At 37.6% G+C, this 14845-nt stretch overlaps 1 protein-coding gene across 7 annotated transcripts in view; it reads right to left on the reverse strand.

Moving 5' to 3' along the window:
* The window catches only part of nav1b (neuron navigator 1b), a 92068-nt gene that overhangs the window by 55901 nt on the left and 21322 nt on the right, over positions 1–14845 (reverse strand). For all 7 annotated transcript variants that reach the window (XM_084929295.1, XM_084929294.1, XM_084929296.1 and 4 more), the window contains 2 exons: positions 5085–5893; positions 4698–4786 (listed from right to left, as the gene is read on the reverse strand). In XM_084929295.1, coding sequence (XP_084785421.1) covers positions 4698–4786; positions 5085–5866 — 871 coding nt within the window. In that variant the 5' untranslated portion in view covers positions 5867–5893. The remainder of the gene's footprint in view (positions 1–4697; positions 4787–5084; positions 5894–14845) is intronic.

Genomic DNA, 14845 nt, shown 5'->3' on the forward strand with positions numbered 1-14845 from the left:
ATCAGTATTACACATGTACTTCATCTTCCAGCTATGTAGCTGAAGACATATGACAGGTTACAAAGACACATCTCTATGAATTTAAGCGTTCCCTAAGTCTTTCCACTGGGGAGAAGAGAAACTCCCAGACAGGAGGTGAAAGCTGATCCTCCCATCAAACCACTCAGTCTCTCAGTCATGCATCTGTCCACCCTCGGCAGAGGACCACTCAGTTGCTGGTCTGGTCTCTCCCAGAGGAGGCTGGCTGAAGGCTCTCAACCCTCAAAGTGATTAAGATAATTAAGAAGTCAGTTAAAGGGTTTTCAAATAGCCCGTGGCATTCATGTGAGGCCATTTTCAAAGTCTGTGTGATTTGGGTGATCCAGAAATGAACAACATAACTAATTCAAAATACTTGAATGCATCAACAGATCATCTGCAGAGGAATGGTTTATTTGAAGAGTTTCAGTCAGGTTTCAGAGCTCATCACAGCACAGAAACAGCTTTAGTGAAGGTTACAAATGATCTTCTTATGGCCTCTGACAGTGGACTCATCTCTGTGCTTGTCCTGCTAGACCTCAGTGCAGCGTTCGATACTGTTGACCATAATATCCTATTAGAGCGATTAGAACATGCTGTAGGTATTACAGGTACTGCACTGCAGTGGTTTGTATCATATCTATCTAATAGACTCCAATTTGTGCATGTAAATGGAGAGTCCTCTTCACACACTGAGGTCAATTATGGAGTTCCACAGGGTTCAGTGCTAGGACCGATTCTGTTTACATTATACATGCTTCCCTTAGGCAGCATCATTAGAAGACATAGCATACATTTTCACTGCTATGCCGATGACACCCAGCTCTATCTGTCCATGAAGCCAGATAACACACACCAATTAGTTAAACTGCAGGAATGTCTTAAAGACATAAAGACCTGGATGGCCGCTAACTTTCTGCTTCTTAATTCAGATAAAACTGAGGTTATTGTACTCGGCCCTGAAAATCTTAGAAATATGGTATCTAACCAGATTCATACTCTGGATGGCATTACCTTGGCCTCCAGTAACGCTGTGAGGAACCTTGGAGTCATTTTTGACCAGGACATGTCCTTCAACACACATATTAAACAAATATGTAAGACTGCTTTCTTCCATTTGCGCAACATCTCTAAAATTAGAAATATCCTGTCTCAGAGTGACGCTGAAAAACTAGTTCATGCATTTATTACTTCCAGGCTGGACTACTGTAATTCATTATTATCAGGATGTCCAAAAAACTCACTGAAAAGCCTTCAGCTAATCCAAAATGCTGCAGCAAGAGTACTGACAGGGACTAGAAAGAGAGAGCATATTTCTCCTGTTTTGGCTTCCCTTCATTGGCTTCCTGTTAAGTCCAGAATTGAATTCAAAATCCTGCTCCTCACATACAAGGTTTTAAACAATCAGGCCCCATCTTATCTTAATGACCTTGTAGTACCATATCACCCTATTAGAGCACTTCGCTCTCGCTCTGCAGGCCTACTTGTTGTTCCTAGAGTATTTAAAAGTAGAATGGGAGGCAGAGCCTTCAGTTTTCAGGCCCCTCTTCTGTGGAACCAGCTTCCAGTTTGGATTCGGGAGACAGACACTATCTCTACTTTTAAGATTAGGCTTAAAACTTTCCTTTTTGCTAAAGCATATAGTTAGGGCTGGACCAGGTGACCCTGAATCCTCCCTTAGTTATGCTGCAATAGACGTAGGCTGCCGGAGGATTCCCATGATGCATTGAGTTTTTCCTTTCCAGTCACCTTTCTCACTCACTATGTATTAATAGACCTCTCTGCATTGAATCATATCTGTTATTAACCTCTGTCTCTCTTCCACAGCATGTCTTTTATCCTGCCTTCCTTCTATCACCCCAACCGGTCGCAGCAGATGGCCGCCCCTCCCTGAGCCTGGTTCTGCCGGAGGTTTCTTCCTGTTAAAAGGGAGTTTTTCCTTCCCACTGTCGCCAAAGTGCTTGCTCATAGGGGGTCATATGATTGTTGGGTTTTTCTCTGTATCTATGAAGCGCCTTGAGGCGACTTTTGTTGTGATTTGGCGCTATATAAATAAAATTGAATTGAATTGAATTGAATCCCTGTAAATTCAGTTTTACTGGAATGAATTTTGCTAACTCAATCATTAAAGAGGGCATCACTGTCTGTTAATTTGAGTCAATATCGCTTGCTGTTAGGCTGAATGTACTAGTTGCCCAACCAAGACTAAATCTGGTGCAGTTGTAGTTATTGATTTCTGTATTCAACTCATGCCAGTAATACTCATACATGTCCAAGCCCATGTCCTGATATATATATAATTTTGGTTCATTGCTAGTTGGCTGCAATGCGATGGGCTCATTATATGTCCTATATAGCACACTATAATATTCATGTTTTTTGGCTATAAATGATGGGATTTTAACATGCTGAAAATAAGGCCACACCCACACAAAAAAGGAAAAATGATATGATGCTTTCATAAGCTGTTACAGGTGCAAAGATGCTAAAAATTGGCTCTTTTAGTCCATTGGTAGGCGGTTGCTGAGCAACATAATGGTCACAATATCTACTAAAAATAAGACCATAATATCATTTAGTGGATCTAAAAATTAGACGTACTGTCATGAAATTGAAATTAAGCAATGCCTTTATAAAGTGTTACAGGTCCATAAATGCCACCAATGGGTGATCTTAGCCCATTAATATGTGGTTGCTAGGCAACATGATGACATCATGCTATATCATGCAGAATTCAAATATTTTGCAGATATAAATTAGTTGCTGTTATGAAATTAAGTATGATGCCTTTATAAGTTATTATAGATGCCTAAACATTACAAATAGGTCACCTCAGTCTGTTGATAAGTGGTTGCTAGGCAACATGATAACATATTTGATAAAAATAAGAACCTTTAGGGGTCTAAAATGTACCGAAGTGCCAAGTTTTGATGTTCAGCTTTTGATTGTGTAGGAGTTCACAGACAGACAGACTTCATGCATGTAAGATACACAAATAAACACTATAGTGTATGTATGCCACTTACTGCCCAAACAAGTTAAATTTGCTGATGCTCTTCATTCTCTTTTCGAAACATCATTGACACTGGGTCAAAAGTAAATAATAAAAAATAACCACAATATTACAATCAAGAATTCAAGAGTTCAGATACAATCGATTACATCATGGTGGGGTCCACGTTTTAAATGCTCCACACTCACACTTTGAGTTTTAGTTGTTTGTGTGTTGTCTGAAAAGATTAGTGGTTTTTCATGTTTGACCAGTTTTTTACTGTCAATCATTGTGACAGTTCTAAAAGAACTTGGTCCTTCTCCAACAATGATTAAAAACAATTTTTAATATTAAAATATAAAATATAGAAGCTTCTGTGTAACAGTTTTACAACATACAGGTTTAAATAATAATTTTGTTCTGTGATGTCTGTTTATTTCTCTTAATTAATATTACTTACTTAGAGTAGAGCTTTAATAAAATATTCTCTCTAATTTGATTTAACAGATCTGCCATGCTGGTAACTGCTTGAATCTTCATTTGGAAAAGTGTATCCCTTAAAACAATGAAATAGTGACCATACAAAATATTTTAACACACTGTGCCTGTTTATGTTCACACGTCATGTTTGTATTACAGTGTCCAAGCAACAGGATGTGTGAGGAACAGGGCTGATGCAAAAATAACTTTCAACTTTTTATATTTTACACAGCAGGGATGCAAAAAAATGGAAATTTGATTGTAATGGCACATCAGAGATGTCAAAAACATTGATAAACAGTGCTGCATTAACAGTGGTGTGCGATTTGAGAGAAGTACTCTCTGCCAACAATCTGTTTTCCCACATGCACACAAAGAAAAAGTGAAGTGCTTCAGGAAATCCTGATGAACATAACAGGTGGTACAAGCAGTATAAAGATTTTGTTGCGAGTTGGCGGCAGTTTGGTGAGAACAACTGTCAAGCTGAACTGAGTTCAGTGTCAACAGTCAGCCATATAAAAACTTGTGTTACACGATGCATATAATACAAATGGAAAAACAGGGTTTTTTTCTTGTTTTCCTTCTTTTTTTGCATAAACTGCCTGACCCTTTCAGTTTTAATTGAAAAAAAGTTCATTTTTTAATGAATTAAGTAGGTCCTTTGGGGATAACAATACTAGAAAAGACTTAAAGAGTGAAAAGAAGAAGAGTGAATTGATTTAAAGTCAAAGACTGATGGATGTCTTGCTCATAATTTTTAGCATCCTGAATTCACCCTTTTTATCATTAAGCATCAATTTTACTGGGTTTATATTGGCACCCATTTAAAAGTTTGGGCAGCACATGTGAGTGTTTCATGTATTTGGAGGTGATTTGTTTGCCTTAACTGAATATCAAAGAGCAAAGAATAAACCATAAGAGAGAAATGGAATACCAGATAAAAGATTAATGAGTTTTACCTTAAATTTGATGCCACTTCCACAAAAGAGTTGTTGATTTTTCTTATATTTATTTACTCATATGAATGAGAATAATTAAACATTTCATATGACAACAGCAAAGATCACAGAAATTCCAAAGTCTATGACCCTCCAAAGTTATTTGGTAACTCCTTAGAGGTGCAAGATCCCACATTAAGAACAACTGCTTTATAACAACAGATGTGTCCAGTAGGAAGATTAATGGAAAGAATTTCAAAAAGACTCACCTAGATCATCACAACAGACCTCCATGGAGTCAGAGGAGCAGTCACTGAGATCATCCAGGGAGGTATCTGTATCCTCGTGAATCTTAAACCTACAAAAAAAAAAAAAAAAGGGAAACAAACAGGTCAAACAAACAAGCGGTGGTTTAAATCCATGTCTGTTTAGACATAACTTTTGACCACTGAATACTGCATTCAAGAGAGTGAGGCTATATGCATAAACTAACAGACACCAGGGAGCAGGGTTTTTTTTGTCTTTCTTTTAATAAGACCATGAATAATAAAAAAGTATGAGACATTATGAGTGTGCATTATTTTCTCTGTGTCCTAGAAATAAATTGCAATCTATTGTATATCTTCCTATCTTAAAAGGTGAAACACTGCCCTCACCTGAATCTAAATGGAGCAACAGCAGCCATGTTGATCTTTCCTGGCTCACTCCCTCTGCGTGGCAAGTTGAATGTTTGATGGGAAGACTTTGATTTGTTGAAAAGCTCCCTGTCAGAAGCTTCCAGGTCATAGTTGGAGATGTTCCTCACTTCTTTTTGGAAGTTCTCTATTCCTGCTGAAGATACTCCTGGTATCTCATTTCCATTTGCATTTTTACTATAAAGAAGACGTCCTCTTCCGTAGCCTACCTGAGGATTTGGTGGGCGGTGTCGCAAAGTGTTACCCTCTTGTGCATTGTCCACACTCCTCTGACGATACTTTCCAAAGGTCCAGTTCTTGTTAGTGTTTCTTCTTAACTGAAGGTCTCTCAAAGCTTTCTGGGTTATCGTGTCGCTGCGGATGTCTGATGTGTCTTTCGAGCGTGGAACTTCCCTCTTTGGTATCTGAGGGCTGCTGTAAGCTGAGCAGGTTCCATCAGCTCGCCCTGCAGCTGCTGAGCTTCTATGTGAATACATGCTAGTCTTTTGGTGCAGCAGGTTGTTCTTTAAAGCGGCACCTCTCAGCAACTCTGCAGCTCCTGAAGAACCAGACAGTGAAGAATATGTAGGCCGTCGTTTTGCGCTGTGCTGATACTGCATTGTGGGATTTGGGAGCCCACTATATTGCTCTTTGGGCTCTGCCTTTGAGACCGACATTGTGCTTCGAGGTGACGGCAGACTGGAGCTGACACCTGCGTCACTCTGCCTCCGAGATATGACTTTGATATTCACTCCGCTGCTCATGGTTGTTGACAGTCACTGCTTTGAGATCTGGAAAAGAATTCAGGAAAGACAAATACAGTACAGCAGTTACAACAAGTACAAGATAAAAATAGATTTTCACAACAGCAGCAGCAATAGTAGTACATGTTTGTAGCAGTATTATGTGTAATAATAAATATTCAAATGTTTCAATATTGCCTTCTGTTATTTTGGTTTGTTTCTGATTAGTTCAGTTCCAGTGTCAAGGTTGAATCTTGATTATTAAGAGGTGGGGGGTGTGGGTTGGTGTGGAATGGGGTGAGTGCTTCTACTGATAAATGGCTGATATGGCAGGGCCATCAGCTAATGCATTCATCTGGGCCTCACAGGCTAAATAAGCTGGCTCAGATGAACTGTTCAGTCTCTCACTTCCAATTCACCTTGCATTAACCCTCTTTAATGTCTGTGGCTTGATTAGTTTATGTTTATTCAATTATCTTCAATTAAACATCTTGTGTGGACTCCTTGCCACCTACTTTTAGCCAGTTTGTGATAAACATTCTGCAGATTTTAATAATGCCACCAAACAATGACAGAGTTGGTTTTGTGTGGGGAAAAGAAGTGTTAGAAACAGAAAAATCAGTGAGCATTTATTTACTGGATGCAGACCTTTAAACATTAACATAAGGGCTAAGTCACACTATAGTACATAGGATCACAACGTCTTTGTCCGGTGACTGGACTGAATTTTTTTTGCTGCAAGCAACCAATTGCAAGTAGCTGGAGTTACCAACTAGTTGACCAGAGGTTAAGAGTGTGACCGCTTTGACTGCAAGGTCACGTGTCTGGAGGCAAACTGTCTCTAGATAATTGTGATCTTACTTTGACTAACTACAGTTAAGGTTTTCAAATAATTACTATCTAATTTATAAATGCAACCAGACTGCCAGCACTTTGCAATCAATCCGCACCAGAGAGCGAAAACTCATCTCTGATGCCTTTTTTTGTTACAGGCTACTAAACTTAACTGGTTTCCAACTGGTTTTATTTCAGTTATATTCCTATATGAACCAGAGTCAGATTCTTTGTTTGTGTGTACAAACTTAGCCAAATTAAGATGATTCAGATTTTTTTTTTTACATTTCTCACAAAATACTCTTTCAAAATCCTACTCAATAAGAGAAAAGCAAATCCGTTGACACTGAAAAAGCTATAGATCTAAGTGACCTTCTTACTGTTATATACTGAAAAAATAACAGTATTTTAAACCTTTGTGTGCACATCAAAATATACAAATGTTTATGTGTAGACATTTATCTTTGCTACATTCTGAATGATGGATAACGAGCATTCTTTAGAGATTTTTATCTTACTAAATACTGCAAAACAGCTGCACATTCCAGGCTGTCTGCTTCAGAGACACGGTTTCTAACCACATGACTTACTGAGTGAATACAAACATGAGCGAGTGGGAAAGAAGAAAGAGGAGAAGATGGTTTGAGGGGAAGGAGCATTATACCATTATGTATCGATTACAGCATCAAAGTAGCTTGAAGGTCTAAAAAACAGACCAGCCACCAGTTCAAATTCCTGTTTGGGGAGAAACACTAAGATCAGAAAAGTCTCATGATGTTTGTGTGCCCTTTGATTGCACCTCGACATGAAGCAGTGAAGCAAGAAAAAAAATCCAGGGTTAATAATAATGAAAGGAAAACAACACTTTTTTTTAAAAAGATACAATAGATTGAATTGTGATCAAAATAAGAAGAAAACAATTAAACTGCCTAATTTCTAATTAATCAAAGCACCATGTGCATTTCAAAATGTGCCATATGCTTCAACAGCTTTGCCTAATGTATTCTTGGTCCTTTACCCACAACCTCCAGTGTGAAACGTGCTGTGAAAGCCAGTGGCAGACTGACACCATTTGGCACATGCGGTAGGAGGATGGCTCCTTTCAGGCCATGCCAACACCGTCTGTCCCTGTCATGGCCAGCAGACAGCACCTCTCCTCCAAAGATACAATGTAGTGATTCAACAATATATACCACTTCAATGAACTCAATGAGGATGACTTTCCTGAATGGATTGTATAGTAGGTGTTGCAGATTCACATTTTCTTTCCTAGAAAAACTTTCTATCATTAAAGCCCTCAGTCAAAACTGGAATCCTTTTTAAGCTCGGCAACTTTAAGTCTCTATATTTTAACTATTTTCTGTGTAACAATGATGGAAATCAAAATGCCCAACCACTGGATCAGACATAGTGATGTTTCTGAACCCCTTTCAACATTGCATAAGGCTACATTCAACACCAAAACAGATAAAATTGATGGAATAATCACACATTTATAGTTCATTTAACAACTACAACAAATATTGTGCAAGTATTTGACTATTTACATTATTGTAAATTAAAATCTAGATGGTTATCTGTTTTGGACATTTCACTTAGGGGATGATGCGCCTTTTCGCAGTTTTCTGACACAGTTTCATAAATATAAAATTTATGGTTCGTAGATAATACAAAGAATTGGTTTCAGCCGTACGATCAGATAACTACAAAGACTATAGTGGATTCTGATTAAATATACACAGAAAGGAAAATAATGAGCATGCCCTGTTAACCCTCTCAAGGCAGACGTTGCCGATTTGCAACAGTTAAAAACTAACAACCTGATTACCCCACATACATATTTTATGAGTTTTTTTTACTCAGAAGTACCACTGCAGGACTTGGTTGTGCATTAGCAACAAAAAACTTAATTTGAGCCTGAGAAGGTTAATCTTTCTGAATATGTACATACAAAACCTAATTTAAGCCAATGTAAAAAAACAAAACAAAACACACACACACACACACACACACACACACACACACAAAAAAAACCTCCTTTGTTCACATGACTCTAGTATCTGGGGGGGGGGTTTATGATTAGCAGTGTGTAGTTGTTGTGTAGACATTCCATTAGCTACACAATGCTCATAAAAAAAGTTCCTGAAATGTTTTCAAGCGCTTCATGTTTGTCTTTTAATATAGAAATCATTCATTTTACTGCAGAGTTTGCTGCACTAGTTGTTTCAGTGTGTAACAACTAGTTTTTGCATTTTTCTTTTCCCAAAGCAAGGTACTTTTTGGCATTTAAAAAACAAGTTTATTTTGTGTTTACTGTATTAAGTTAAAGTACATGCTTCCCAATACTTTGCCGAGATTCAGTTTTGCAAGTGCTCATTCCATTAATTTAGTCTATAATGTGACTAAACATGTGATTTTAGTCTAAATAAATAACTGTTACTAGTAGTAGTTTTAATGATAGTTTTAAATAACATTTGGTACTAAAATCTGCACAATACTTCCATGTGTTTTATTGGGTTTTTTATGTATTACTTGAGTGATGCCTTGAAACCCTGACTAACTACAGTTAAGGTTTTCAAATAATTACTATCTAATTTATAAATGCAACCAGACTGCCAGCACTTTGCAATCAATCTGCACCAGAGAGCGAAAACTCATCTCTGATGCCTTTTTGTTACAGGCTACTAAACTTAACTGGTTTCCAACTGGTTTTATTTCAGTTATAATAACTGATAGCTTTCCTACTTTTGTTAAGCCTCGATTTACAGCTTATTGGCGTGGTGGTTAGTGCTGTTGCCTCATAACAAGAGAGTCATGGGTCCAAAACCACAATCTGGCTAGTTTGCAGTAGGGTCCCTCTGAGTACTCCGGTTTCCTCCCACAGTTAAAAGTCATGCAGTTATTAGAGTTAAATAGAGTTAAAATAAGAGTTAATTGGTGATTCCAAATTACCCATAAGTGTGAATGTGAGTGCAAATAGTTGTTTGTCTCTTTGTGATAGACTGACAAGCTGCCCCAGTCCCCCTGCAACCCGGATAAAGATAGGAGGATGGAAGTTGTTGTAAATCCATTCAGTTTTTATGTTAACCAGACTCTAGACTTTGTTGAACATTATGTAATATGAAGACAACATTTAATTATTTAAGTATTTAAGTGACCGAGCAGTATTGGGATAAAAGTTATTGAATAGTGTTGGAATAAAGTGACAAAACTGTGAAGGACTAAAATATTCCAAGAGCTCAATTTATTTCATTTAAACATGTTTCAATCGTGTTTTATCAACACAAAATGCACAGGTTTATTGAATATGAATAAGTTGTGTTGATTTAACTCAGTTGTTTAAGTTTCTGCCAAAGCAAAACAATTGTGTGCAACCAATGTCCACTATTGAATTAAGTAAATCCAACATGTTCTTTTTTTCCAGTGTATGAGAAATACTGCTTATATCAACACACACACAGATAAATACATGCATATGGATATGCACACACAAACACAATGGTTTTCATGTCATATTGAAATTAAAGCCACGACACACAAATACAAACAATTTACCACTGATAATTTAAAAGATTGCAAAAATAACTTATATTAGTTCCATTTTTTTTTTTATTTAAGTTTTCTAAATAAATAACAGGGTAGTATCCTCATTGAAAAAAGTTACATTTTTATCATTGAAAAAAGTTACATTTTTACCTATATCTCAAATAAATATTCTGTTTTAAATCTACACTGGCATAGCCAAAAAAAATTTCTTCATCTTACCTGAATAAAGGAATGTCCAAACTTTGTGTTCCACAAAGAGACAATAAGCAGTGTGATGTGCAGGCTAACTGGCTCTCATGGTAGAGCTACACCTAATAGGGAGATGCAACTTAAAGTAAGAGTGCTGTTTTGCAGAGAGCTTTGGCAAATGAGAAGTCAGTGAGAAAACTAGAGGGAAACCTTCATCTCCAACAGCTCAACAATCTCTAGTTTCTCTTCTCTTCCCCGAGGCCACATATACACACACCCGCTTCACCTATTATGACCAGAGATTAGTGAGTCATACTTAAGTCTTTTGCCATTGGAATCATGTGTCACAATTTAAATGTGACTGTAAGCTTTTTATTTTTTATTTTTTAAACATGCCAGTCTTTCAGCAAGCCATCATCAAAGCACCTTGCCAACTCTATGAGGAGCTAAAATTGCTAAAATTGTTCTCCAAACCTATCATCAAGCAAGAAGGCCAGACTAAAGATACTTAATCAGACCAACATCATGTCTGCAGAGGATCAGTTTACTCTACTCTAAAGTGTCCAGACTGCTCAGGAGCCCTGTACAGCTGATAATGTCAGGCCTGATAATGTACTCATAACACATCAGCAGATTAAATTTCAGGAAACGCCATTAATCCATTTTGGAAAATGTCTGAAATAAGGATAAAAAAATCTAGAAATAATCAACATTCAGTGAACCTTTTAAATGCTTATCAAGCCACATGTAACCATTTTATTTCGCTTGCAAGGCCTAATTTGGTGCTGGAGAAATACACAGTCCCAATCTCTTTGCTGCTCACGTTTCTCCCCATGTAGCCCAGCTCCAATAGATAAGCGCTGAATGAGTACATCATTACATTATCTACATAATTCAATTTTCTCAAGACTGTCATATTATCTACTTTTACAAGTTGCCTGATCTAATTGTTATATATAGCACCAAGGCCCAGATTCCTGATTTTCACCATTTCTTTCTGTGACCTAGCTTTCCCAAGGAGAAACTCTGCTGGGAGAAAAATGAACTGAGGTCAGCTCAGAATGATCAGCAGCACACAGATGCACACATCCAAATTTAATATATGCATATGAACTATGAAAATATGTAACTAATGGAAGGTTCTTCTTATATTTGGTGTAAGGCACAGTGTAAGTGATCCAGTTTCCAGAAGATAATTTAATCCAGTTAACAAAAAAATGTTAAATGAAAGTTGCAAATAAAATAAAAAGAATAAATAAATAATAAATAAATACAATTTTATTTATATATCACCTTTCTAGACAGAGTCAAAAAGTGCTGCACAAAAGATAAATAATAAAAAGGTAAAACAGACAATATAAAACAGGCAAAAATTAACCAAAAACAGTTTTAAAAAGGTGAGTTTTGAGTTGTTTTTTTAAAAACAACTACCGAGTCCACAGTTCTTAATGTATGAGGGAGAGAGTTCCGGAGTCTCGGGGCCACAGTGGTAAAAGCTCTGTCACCCTTAGTTCTCATCTTAGTCTATTTTATAGCAAGTAAGCCCTGATCAGATGACCTCAGGGACCTGCTAGGGACATAGAGCTGTAGCAGATCGGAGATGTAGGGTGGTGCCAGTCCATGCAAGGCTCTGAATGTCAAGACCAGGATCTTAAAACGTACTCTAAATTCAACAGGAAGCCATTGTAGTTGAAATAGCAATGGTGTCACATGTGAATACTTGGAGGGTTTTGTCAACAGCCTAGCTGCAGCATTTTGCACAACCTGCAGACGATCCAGAGAACCTTTGCTTAGACACATAAACAAAGAGTTACAATAGTCCAAGTGTGAGTAAATAAATGCATGTATAGCAATCTCCAGTTCAGGGTGAGATAAAATAGGGCTTAACTTAGCCACACTTCTTAAATGATAAAAACAAGACCGAACCAGAGATTTCACATGCCCATCCAATGTGAGAGTCGAGTCAAAAGTCACACCTAAATTCCTGATAGAGGATTTAACATACACTGAAAGAGGACCAAGGGTTTTCACTATCTGGGATAAAAATCTGTCCGGAGCGCATATGAGGACTTCAGTTTTCCCCTCGTTGAGTTGGAGGAAATTTGCAGCCATTCAATGTTTGATGGAAATATCGTGATGCATGCTCAATCATCCAGGCAAGGACATCCCAAAAAGTTGGTTCTGTTTATCTAATTAAAAAGAATCAGCTTTTTGAAATAAGAGTAGCATTTGATTTATCTTGTTGCTTAATAATCAGTGTTTTGTGTTTAGCCACATTAGTGCTGTGTGACTGGAGCTCACAAAGTTAGTCAATTTACTAACTTTACACTTTCACATTTTGGTAAACTGAGTGAACTTTGATTAGCACAATGTATTCACTCATTCATATTCAATGTGAGAAGAGATACTCAGATCTGCTTTTACCCAGCCACCTCCTCCAGCTTTTCTTGGAGTGGTGGAAGAGTGGTTGTGGGGGACCAAAGCATTCCCAGACCAGCCGAGAGCCATAATCTCTACAAGTCCACGGGGCCTCTGAACCTCCTCCCATTTTGACAATCATAAAACACATTACCTAGAAGGCATTCTGGTCAAAGGCTTGAACTACCTAAAACTGGGTACTTGCAATGTGTAGATGTGTAGTGGTGCTACTGTAAGCTATCTCGTAAGTGCAGAGACCCTTCAAAAGGAGATTGTTTCTGCAGTTTGTATCCATGAGCTTATCCTTTTGTTGACTACCCACAGCTTTTGGTCATAGATAAAATGGGGAAGGCAGACTGTTTGGTGAACTGACAGCTTTGCTTTCACTCACAGCTCTCTTTACACTACAATAAAGCTGTATGGCACAAGCACCATGGCAGACACGGCGTCAGTCCTTTAAATTAAATTTCCTTCTCCATCCCCCCTTACTTGTGAACAACATCCTGATAAAGTGCAGCCCTGGTGAAGCTGAACTCCCATTGGGAACTGAGTCTGACTTTTAATGCAAACCAAACACTATGGTTGTACCTGGACCAAATAGCCCGCAAGCATGTGTCTAATACCCAATATTACACTTATAAATAATAACCAATACTACACATCTTTATGGTGGAACACTGTAGCAAAACTGCAGCAGAGTTCCAATAACCAAAGAGCCACTCAGGTTTGAATCAAGCAGGTCTTTCCTACCAACCACATCCCTCAAGGTTTCAGTGCCACTGCCACAAAGAGTCTATAAATTGGGCATGATTCAGCACCTTGCTGATAGATACCAAGATGCAACTTCTGCCCTTCTCCAGTACACTGGATCCTGATCTGTGTTGTCAGGTACACATTACTTTATCTGCACCGTTGTTTGCTTAAGTAATATGGAAGATGTTAATTTTAACAAATGACGAGTACTAGATGTTGTGGTTCTATGCATCTATCATATAAAAAACAAATCACATTTTATTCCTGTGTGTTTGATGACATATTAATTAATTTTAAGAACAAATTATAATTTTCTTTCAAACACGTTTTTGTGAACATCTAATATATTTACAGCAACTGTTTAAGTGCCCAACTGAAAAACTCGCCGTATTTCTATTTTGGGAATTACTGCAAGTTTTTCAGCGATCACATCACCTCCCTAATTTCAACACAATAGTTAAGTAATCCCTCCTCAATCCATCACACTGACTAACACGTTTATAGCACTCTGCAGGAGCACTCATCAGCCGTGTGTGTGCTTACATAGAAAGGCATGTACATTGTTATGTAAAGTGAGTTTCGTGATCTCCAACTTCTCATCACTTCATTTAGTCTTGTAGATATTTGTTGTTCTTCAATTAGTGAAATGTTACCATGAAACTATTAACTACTGACATATTGTCTTTTTTTTTATTAAAGCTGTACTTTTTGTGATGTTGAGATTAGAGGGGACATTTAGGCAAGTGCATTAATCCAGGGATTTACCCTTATTAGTCGCTTTATGTAATTAACCATGGCCAGTAATGCTATGGCAGGATCAACACCATTAAAAAGTTACATATTAAGTCCATATTATGGGCCACTGGTGATGTATTGATCTATATGTTTTAAAGCTTGAGTGGAGCACTTGTCCTTATAAATGAGCATCAAATACATTCATGTTCTTGCCAAATAGACGAAATAAATGCTTACTAATCCTATTAGAATGAAGTAAAACTCCCAGTACTGAACAGTATTTCATAGTTGCATCCCAGCATATTTTCCCTGCACTGGTTTTTATGCATTTCTTGTCAACAACCAATGCGTGGCTTGCAGAGATGAAGAGGGGAGGAACTGTAATGGATATGTATTGGGGAGATGTTAACTGCATATAATAGTAGTTTATTTGTGCATGGGTTTGCTTGTAGTTTATCACCTTACGTTTAGTGATTATCTTGCTAGCTTTAATGATCTGTGCAGTTCATTGATGTCAAATTCTGA

Source organism: Perissodus microlepis, chromosome 5 (genome assembly GCF_051167445.1).
Source record: "Perissodus microlepis isolate ML-2025 ecotype Zambia chromosome 5, ASM5116744v1, whole genome shotgun sequence".
Lineage (NCBI taxonomy): Eukaryota > Metazoa > Chordata > Actinopteri > Cichliformes > Cichlidae > Perissodus > Perissodus microlepis.